The 10,160-nt window shown below is 51.0% G+C and overlaps 1 protein-coding gene across 1 annotated transcript; it reads left to right on the forward strand.

The window, feature by feature from the left end:
- The first annotated feature begins 952 nt into the window (after positions 1-952).
- CDK5R2 (cyclin dependent kinase 5 regulatory subunit 2) lies at positions 953-3,210 on the forward strand. Its single transcript, XM_037849825.1, has one exon. It carries the CDS (start codon positions 1,110-1,112, stop codon positions 2,211-2,213), a length of 1,104 nt encoding a protein of 367 aa, XP_037705753.1. The 5' UTR covers positions 953-1,109; the 3' UTR covers positions 2,214-3,210.
- Positions 3,211-10,160: the final 6,950 nt, after the last annotated feature.

Here is a 10,160-nt window from a genome sequence, read left to right on the forward strand (position 1 = left end):
GACACCTGCGATAACAGTGGCAGGAAACACTTAATGATGAAAGCCCACCTCCACCTGGACCCAGGGCCGGGCTGCAGGTTGAACCAACCCTTTGGGACTTCCCTATGCACAGGAGACCCCCTCGGCAGTCCAACCCTGGGGAGACCAACTAATCCAATTTCCACTGTTTCCCCAGGGGCCACCCATCCATATCCAATGCAAGAGTGGGATCAGAGTGTGTTCTGGGTGAAGGCAGTGACGAGGAGCCCAAGAGAAGAGCCCAGGGCCTCTCTGGACAGGCTCAGCTGCAGAGAATCAGGCTGGCAACAGCGGCCCCTCGGGGCAAAGCTCCGCCCACCCTCCAGTCAGGAATCTTCTGTGACTTGCAGAAAGGCCCCAGCCCCGCCAGCACCCCTTCACAAGCAAAGCAAGACTGCGCCTGCTGCCGCCCTCCGGAGGTCGGGAGGGAGGGTGAGAAAAAGCCTGGCCAGACTGAAGGAGCCAGTGCAGCGCAACCCAGCTGGGGCCCGGCAGTCGGGTGAGGGCACGCACTGCCCACGCTGCCGCCCAACACGTACACTAAGGAGAGGGGATGTCTCCAAGACATCTTGGCTACCACAAGCCAGTGCATCCAAACAAGCTGACCCAGGGCCCTAGAACTTAGAGGGGAAGGCGGAAGCAGTCACCCCTCTCCGCAGCTCTGACCCTGAGGGGGCGCCCCTCGAACGACCACCGCCGCCTACCCCCTTTCTCTGTACCCAGGTGAAGGATGAAGACCCAAGACTGGAGGGTGGGGAGTGGGGCGGGTCTTGAGATTGGTGTGGAAGACTCTATTGGTCAGAGGAGCTGCCAAACATGAGGGCAGCTCGGGCGAGGATTGGCTGCGTGAGGCGGGGCGCGGCGCGGCGAGGGAAGGGGCTAAGGGGTGGGGCTAGCGCTGCAGCTGGCGCAGCTCAGTCTCCCAGCAGCCGCCGCCAAGCAACCCAGCAGCCACCTTCCCCGCCCGTCCCCGCGCCCCGGCCGGGGCTAGGCCCCCCACCGCCGGGTCCCCGGGGGCTGCAGCAGCGGCGGCAGCGGCGGCGCCGCCTGTGGTTTTCGCCCGGGTCCGGGCGCCGGCCCCGCTCCGCAGGATGGGCACGGTGCTGTCTCTTTCCCCCGCCTCTTCGGCCAAGGGCCGGAGGCCCGGCGGACTGCCGGAGGAGAAGAAGAAGGCGCCGCCCGCGGGGGACGAGGCGCTCGGGGGTTACGGGGCGCCGCCAGCCGGCAAGAGCGGCAAAGGCGAGAGCCGGCTCAAGCGGCCGTCCGTGCTCATCTCCGCGCTCACCTGGAAGCGCCTGGTGGCCGCGTCTGCCAAGAAGAAGAAAGGCAGCAAGAAGGTGACGCCCAAACCGGCGTCCACCGGCCCCGACCCCCTGGTCCAGCAACGCAACCGCGAGAACCTTCTCCGCAAGGGCCGGGATCCTCCCGACGGCGGCGGCGCCGCCAAGCCTCTAGCAGTGCCCGTGCCCACCGTGCCGGCGGCCGCCGCCACCTGCGAGCCGCCTTCGGGAGGTAGCGCAGCCGCCCCGCCGCCGGGCTCGGGCGGGGGAAAGCCGCCGCCGCCGCCGCCCCCAGCCCCGCAGGCGGCGCCGCCGGTGCCTGGCGGCTCGCCGCGGCGGGTCATCGTGCAGGCGTCCACCGGCGAGCTGCTGCGCTGCCTGGGCGACTTCGTGTGCCGGCGCTGCTACCGCCTCAAGGAGCTGAGCCCCGGCGAGCTGGTGGGCTGGTTCCGCGGCGTGGACCGCTCGCTGCTGCTGCAGGGCTGGCAAGACCAGGCCTTCATCACGCCCGCCAACCTGGTGTTCGTCTACCTGCTGTGCCGCGAGTCGCTGCGCGGGGACGAGTTGGCGTCGGCCGCGGAGCTGCAGGCCGCCTTCCTCACCTGCCTCTACCTCGCCTACTCCTACATGGGCAACGAGATCTCCTACCCGCTCAAGCCCTTCCTCGTGGAACCCGACAAGGAGCGCTTCTGGCAACGCTGCCTGCGCCTCATCCAGCGGCTCAGCCCACAGATGCTGCGGCTCAACGCCGACCCCCACTTCTTCACGCAGGTCTTCCAGGACCTCAAGAACGAGGGCGAGGTCGCCGCCGGCGTCGGGGGTCCCCCGAGCGGAGGGGCGCCCGCCGCTTCCTCGGCCGCCAGGGACAGCTGCGCGGCCGGAGCCAAGCACTGGACTATGAACCTGGACCGCTAGGGACGCCCGGGGGCCGCGTCCGCCCCCCACCCCAGCCCCCGACACGTACTCGGAGCCCCCGGGACCATCACGCTGCCGCCACCGCTGTTACCGTCCCTCTGCGCCGGGGCCGGGCGGAAAAGGAGCCGCCCCTACCCGGCAGGGGAGGGTGGAGGCCGGAACGCTAGAGACCGCAGCGTCTGAGCTTGCTGGGAGTGGGGGTGCGGGAGAGAACACGGAAAGGAACCCCCAGCCTCGACCTTTCTGCCTGTCTGCGCCTTCCTCTCTCCAATTCTACCCACGTCTTCGCCTTCCCAACTTTGCGTGTCTGTTAGTCCATCTTCCCTTGGGTTTCCTCACCTCCTTCCTGAATCTTCTCTCCTCCTCTTGGCCTTCTTATCTCCCCCTCTGCCTTTCCATTTTCCATTCTTTGGCGGTGGGGGTAGGGGGTGGGGAACTCTTTCTGTCTCCATGTTACCCCCTGCCTGACTGCCCCCTATTTGCCCCGTTTCCCTGCACCTTTCTCCGCATCTCCCCTTCTTGTTCCTGTTTCCCCTCTCTCCTGTCATGTGTCATCATCTTCCCTCATGTCTACTCTCCCCCCCACCGCCTATGTCGCCCTCCATGTCTTCCCTCAACTGAGTCCCGATACCCACCCATCCCCCAGATGAAAGGGAAGGTTAATTCTTAATTTGGATCGACTGAGGTGCAGCGAGAAGCTGCAGCCCTGGGCGGCCAGACGACCACCAGGATGGTCTCTCACCCCACCCCCACCTACTCTCTCAACCTTTTCCAACGTGTTGCATGCCGGGAGTTGGGGGGAGGGGGGTGCCGGCTTCAGGAGGCAGAGGTTTGGGGGCAAAATCAACCTGAGAGGTCACCGCGGCGGTGGCGCCGCCTCAGTGGAAAGTGGAAGGAGAAAGAAAACTCTTTTCACTCTATAGGAGGCTTCCTTATCCTTAGTTCCATTTCCCACTTTAATTTATTTGATTGTTTCCGAAGGGAGGGGGGAGGGGGGGCGGGAGCTCTCCGAGGTGCTGAGTCGGGTCTGGACGGAATCCTCCCGGGAGGGAATCAGAGACTGGGTTGGGCCTGGGGCCGTGTCCAAGGTGCCAATGATGCGGGCCGGCGGCGTGGGCCGCACTGTCTGTCCGTCTGTCCGGGAGGGAACTATAAAGCGCTGGAAGCGCCTGCAGATGGTTCTGCGCCGGTCTTTCTTTGAGCCACTTGGAGGGAGGGAGTGGAAGTGGAACTGTCATGGGCAGGGCAGAAGGGCAAGAGACGGGAGCCTAATGGGGAGGGTCGAGTTCCAGAGAGCTGCTACTCTTTGCCCTTCCTATCCCCTTTGGCTTTCATTGCACAGAGCGTAAAGTGAGGTAGTGGAAGGCTGAGCTCAGTGATAAAGCTGAATCTCTCCCTCCATCTTACTTGACTTAGTCCTTCATGGATGCCTAGGCTACTTAGGTACTGAGCAGTGAGGATAGCAGAGGTTGTTGCCCTTCCTAAGGTGGAGTCCATTGAGGCAGAGCTCTCTGGTCATTATTGCTGCTTTTTTCTTCCTCCCCCATCTCTTCTCACCATATATCTGATTAAGAGTCCAGTCAGGCCTAAATCTGTGTTCATGGCTCTTAGTGGGGCCTGCCTACCTTGCTCAGCCCCACATGCCCCCACTGGGCTGCTTCAGACCTGCTTCGGGCACACTCCCAGTCAGGACAGCATGGGAGGTACGTCCCTGCTTGAGATTCAGGCCCTTCCCCCTTATCTCCAGAGAGGGGCATACACAGGCTTGAAGAAGGCAGTCATTCTCCGGGGTTGAAAGAAAACGAAAAATAAGCTATTTAGCTGAGATCCCTGCTCGGTCTCCACTGCCTTCTTCAGCACATGGCTAAGCGCTCCTGTTTCACTGGCCCGGGGAGGCATGTCTCTAGCAAAAGACTCGTGTCTTCTGCTAGAAAAAACGGATTCGCTGTCCGTGGTGCTGACGGGTGCGTCGCGCAGGGTGGGGACTTGTAGGGACAGAATGAGTTGCTGACTGTGCCTCAGTTAGGTCTTTCTAATATTTTGGGAATGGAGTAGGATCTATTCGGGTGACGGGTTTCAGGAGTCTGGCCGAGAACCCAAGAGTGTTGGCTCCCACTTGCCCTCCCGGGAAGACAGGACTCGACTCTCCCCCTGCCTCAGCCCAGCGCCCTTGCATGAGGCCTGGAGCCGGAAATTCCCAGTCCAGATTTGTGAATCGAGTTCCCGTGGGGGTGGGGGTGGGGAGGGGGCAGTTGGCGGAAGGGAAGGCGGGAGCAGCCGCCCATTGGCTGGAATTTGGCGCAGTCAGCGCGGTGCCGTCATCTCTCTTGGTTTAGGAGGAGGGAGGGAGGAAGCACTTGGGTCACCCGGTGGCTGTCACCATAGTAACCAGACTGGGCGGGAGGGGCCATCTCTCCACAATCCCACCCCTTGCTGGGCAAACAATCCCGGTCAGCTTTATTTGGAGCTAGTTAGCAAAACTAGCTTCGGACTAGAATTTCTGTGTTAAAGGAGCATAAAGGGAATGGGAAAGAGACCCCCAAAACATCCTGCCCCTAATAATGCCCGCAAAACCATTAACACAGCACCTTCCCTTTACTACATGCACACACACCCCTCCAAGAATCGGTGGTCAGGCATTTAGAGACCTAGAATAAGAAAAAAGACTCAGTGAGTGGTGTCAAAGTAAATCTCTTTCCTTGCCATGGCCTAAGGCGTGAGACACTGCCCTAATCCAATTAGGAGGATCAGCATGAATACATGGAAGATTTAGTCTCCTGGGTCAACCTTGGTCAGACTCCTGGTTTCTGGGAGAAAGACTGGTTACTCCCACCACCAAGGGAAGGGCTCAGAACAATCTTGTGCACAGTGTTTAAGTGGAGAAAGAGTGAGGTGCTTTCTCTTTATTGCTTGGGAGTGAACCTGGGAAAAGTGAGTCCATGTTGAGGTGGAGGGATGTGGTAAAGAGAGCCTAGAGCTCTTGAGAGACTCCAGCAGGGCTGAAGGGTGAATGAGGAAGGAATGGAGATAGAGGTTGGGAGACAGATACCCCAGCTGGGTCCATGAGTCAGCACTTCCCATCAGAAAAGAGCTGGGGCAAATCTCTCAGCACAGAGGAAAGGGAGAGGGGAGGGGAGCAGGAAAACAGATGGGTGGATGAACAGTGAACATGCTAATACAAGAATTGACACACAACTAAATGCACACAGTTTAACCTAGAAACAGACACATGTACATTTACACTGATGAAGGTTCATTCAGTCATAACATATACGCCATCCCCTGCCCCCCTTCCAGGTCCCCCTTCCTGGGGAGCAGAGGACCTTCTGTCCTGAGATCTGTGCTCGCCTGTCCCTGGAATACCTCAGAACTTACTGGGAAAGGAGAAATGGAAAAAAAAATCACAGACATGTGGGCCAGGGAGTTGTCATGGTAACTGCTTTGCCTACCAGGCAGGGTGCCCAGCAACCAGAGCATCTGGTAGTATCCAGGAGAATGTCCTATGACCTCTACCCACTGGGACCCTGCTGTAGGCACCCAGATGGGCACTTCCAGAAGATTTCTACAACAGAGGCTGCTGAAGCAGTCCCTTCAGCCACACCACTAGCGCCAGGGACAGCAGACTGGCGGGTTTGGGGGTCTGGCCTTCTTCATGTGTCCTAGTTTGAGTGGCACTGCTGCACCTTTTATATATCATGGAGAACTTCTGCTGCCAGTGGTCTCAAGATGGCAGAGGTTAACACTTTAAAGACCTTTTTAGAAAACTATGACCTTCCTCCACACATCCTATGTCTATACTCACATAGGCCAGGCATTTAGATAAGGGATAGAAAAATTGTTTTAGTTCAATGTGATAAAAAGCTGAGTACAAGACAGGTAAACTGCAGAGTGCAGTCTATGGGCTCAAGTTCCTTTGATTTTAGCTCAATACATTGATGAGGTGTTTAGAGGTGGATTGCTCTGTTGTGCTTCCAGGCAGGCTGGCTAACCTCTCACCCCAGCCCTTTTTTCTCAGTAGTGAGGTTTACCCTCTTAGTTTCCAGTTTAAATCTCTCCAATTCCATTGGAGGTTTCATGTTTTGTTTTGTTTTCCTTCCTGGATTCTTCCCACTGTCTCTTTAACAATTAGCTGCCCTCAAGGTCTTTGTTTGTTTGAAGAAATTGCCCACAGTAGTTATTCCCCTCTCTTAAGACATTTTCCCCCTTTTCTTTCCACTCCTTAGTCTCAGTTTCCTATGTTTGATATTGAGCTTCAAGCCCATAAGTCATGAAGTTAGTTTCTCTGTGTGCATTTTAAAATATGATAACCTAAAAGGAAGGAGGAATAATAAATAATATAAATATGGAAAGAGATATTTCTTTACATTACAACCTTCCTACATTTTACTCCTTTTTAAAAATAACTTACATATCCCAGAAAAACACAGAACACCAAGAAAAGCCTAAGAAAGAAGAAGGGCTTCTTATTCCTATGGAGGGCTTGCTCTGCTAGATATTAAAATGTATTATAGAACTAAGGTAGCTAAAATATATGGCACTGATAAAGGAATATACATCAGTAGAACAGAATAGATAGTCCAAAGCTAAACTCTGGCATACATGGAAAATTAATACATGATATAGGATCCATTTCAAATCCATTGATTAGTCAGTGACTGGTTTGGGGACAACTATTTAGTCATGTGTAGGGAGAAAAAAGGTCAATCCTTCCTCAACCCTTACTCCAAAATAAATTCTAAATTGATCAAAGATTTAAATAACAAAGAAGAAAAGCTACAAAATCCTTAGAAGAGAGGACGATTTGAAAGTGTTTTAAAAATTTAATTGTACATACCTCTTTATACTCAGACATTACAACCTCTAGTGTTGACCACAGAGGTATACTTGAGCATGTGCACAGAGACATAACAAGGATTTTTAAAATTTTATTATTATTTGGAGAGATAAATACCCATCAGTAGGTTAGGAGTTAAATAAATTCTTATAAATCCAAATTACTGAATACAACAGTATTCAGTTTAAAAGAATGATTGGACTATACATACTGACATGAAAGATCTCCAAAACATGTAGTTAAAAGTTGCATAACAATACATAAAATATAATTTTTAAAAAACAAATAAAACTAAACTATAATTTCTGTGTGTGTGTATGTGTGTGTTTGTGTATATAGCAGACAATTGAGAAGAATATGCATCACTTTTAATAAGTGACTTCTGGGGAGGAAATGGGATTGGAGGAACATTGTCTAGGGGACTTCCAACTTATCTATGGAGTTTACTTTTTTACAATGAGAATGTATTAGTATATTGTTTGTGTAATTATAAAAGAAATAGTTAATATGACAGTAAACATTAAATAAAAATACTTGAAGAAAATATGGATAATTTATTATCATCATTATTATTTGAATCTTGTGGGGGGGGGTGAAGAACAATTTTTAAGGCTAGAGGGACCTTAATGGAAAACATTGATTCATCTGGCTACATAAAATTGAAACTTACAAACATCAGAGAAATAGAAAAGAAAAACTACAATAAATAAGTTTGAGAGACATGGTGAATTGAGATAATGTATTTGCAACACAATATATTTTTCAATAGAAAAATAGCTTAAAATGTGAAGAGATAATTCACAAAAGGGGATGCAAATAATTGATAAACTCATGAAAATATACTTAACTTCACTTTTTTAGTCCCTTCCCTATTATGCAATACAAAGTATATACAGAAAGGTGAAGACCTTCAAGGCACCATTCAATGAGCAGCTATAGAGCAAATCCCAAAGGATGCTATAGGCTTCAGTTCCACCGTGTCATTTACCCCCTTCCAGCCATTCTAACATCCCAACATCCAAAAAGATATATATATTATATAAAGTTTCAGTATTCATAGACCTTTGTTAAATCTTATCTTGTTTGTTGCTACCCTTTCCTCTCACTTCATCTCTTTCTCCATCTTCAGAGGTGCACCCTAACTTGTTCTTATTAAAAGGGGTTTCAATGGTAGGAGAAGGTGGCTGCATCTAATTCTTGAACTTAAAGAGGCTGTTGCCTCTGGGTTTTAGGACTTGTCTGGTATAGGAACACTCTGGTGGATTTAAGTTTTTGAAAGATAAAACTTACTGAGTGAATCTTTTATAGAATATCATATAGGGACCTAGGTATTTGGGAACTTCTTTTCATAAGGGCATGGCATATTGTGGCCAATTGAGATGTTCAGCTGGAGCTTGCATAAGAGAACCCTCCAGGATAGCCTCTTGACTCTATTTGGGGTATCTCAGCCACTGTGAACTCAGCTGGTTCCCTTTCTTTTTTCCCCCTTTTGGTCAAGTAGGCATTTTCAATCCCCCACTGCCAGGGCCAAGCTTACTCCTGGGAGTCATGTCCCACATCACCAGGGAGATTCATTCCCCTGGGAGTCATGACCCTCATGGGGTGGGGGTGGGGGGAGCAACACATCTGAGCAATAAAAGAGGTTCCCTGGAGGTGCCTCTTAGGCATAATTATAGGAGGGCTCAGCCTCCTATTTACAACCTTAAATTTCACAAGAGCAAGCCCCAAGTTGAGGGCTTGATTTATTAAGTAGTGGGTTCCTAACTTCACTTAATCTATATTATATCCCTTAACTTCACTATTGACCAAAGAAATTCAAGTAAAAAAATTAATGGGACATTTCATCTCTTATACTGACAAAGATTGTAAAAATGGAAAATTCCAACCATGCTGAAAGCACAGGGAAATACACATTCTTTCACACTGTTTGTAGACAAACATGACTCCTTCAGTCTTGTGTAGTCCTGTTTGTCTATGGTTCAAAATGTAAAAGGCAGTGTGCTCTTTGATCCAGTTATCACATTTCCAGAAGTTTGTCCAAAGGAGATAACTGCGAAAAGACACAATGCTTATGGTAATGTTGTTTATAATAATAATAAATTGGATACAATCTGAATGAACATCAGTAGATTAAGTAAAATACAATAAATCAATACTAGTTCAGATACTATAGACCATTAAAAGTAATGCATCGAGGAGGAGCAAGATGGTGGCATAGAGAGGTGTGGAATTTAGTTAGTCCCCTGGAGCAACTAATAAACAACCAGGAACAACTAGTAAATAATCTGTAACAGTTGCTGGGGGACAACTGTGACTGTTCACATATTGTACACCAACCTGGAGTGGGTGGAATGGCTGAGATCACAGCATAAAAGGTGTAAGTAAAAACTGTGGACCTGTGCCAGGAGCCCCCTCCCACCACGGCAGGCTGAGCTACAAGGCCTCGCTGTGGGAGAAAGCAGCATCCCTGAAACAAGCGAATATAGGTTAACCCAGCTCCAACTGGGGTTATAATTGACAAATGTGGACTGCTGAATACAAACTACAACATAGACAAACCCTTAACAAGCAGCAGAGTACCCTGAGGTCCCTCTCAGTGAAAAGGAAGTGTGGCTGATGGGAAAAAAAAAATTAATTAAAAAAAAAGAAGGAAAAATACGGAGGGTTTTAAAGACAACTGACCTTAGAGAGCCAGAAAATGCCTGTGACCTGAGAACGGGAGCCCAGAAGACCAGGTGCTCTCTCTGACTGATGGGCAAAACTAGGGGGCCTGGACTGCCTCTGAAAGGGGGCTTTCTTTCCCTTTTTCTCTCACTCAACATGAGTGGCTTGGTGGAGCCTCAGCCATTTTCAGTTTGCAGCACTCTGACCCGGACAGGGGTGGAGTTAACAGAGTCAGAAAGACAAAGAAGTAATTCAAATGCAGAAGATAGCTCCCTTGGTAGTGTACCTTCCCTAAGAGGAAGGAGGTGGGGCCCAGCTCTAGTGCCAGCCCTCCCCTCAGAACTCAGGCCCCAGGGCCTGGGGGGAAATAGTCAAAACAGAAACAACCTAAGCAGAGAATTAAAGGGGGTGCAACTCCTTACACCAGTTAGGAGTGACAGGTTGACAGG

Source organism: Choloepus didactylus, chromosome 9 (genome assembly GCF_015220235.1).
Source record: "Choloepus didactylus isolate mChoDid1 chromosome 9, mChoDid1.pri, whole genome shotgun sequence".
In the NCBI taxonomy this organism is placed as follows: domain Eukaryota; kingdom Metazoa; phylum Chordata; class Mammalia; order Pilosa; family Megalonychidae; genus Choloepus; species Choloepus didactylus.

Excerpts from the sequence above, each read along its gene's own strand:
- CDK5R2 (XM_037849825.1), top strand. The coding sequence starts at position 1,110 with ATGGGCACGGTGCTGTCTCTTTCCCCCGCCTCTTCGGCCAAGGGCCGG.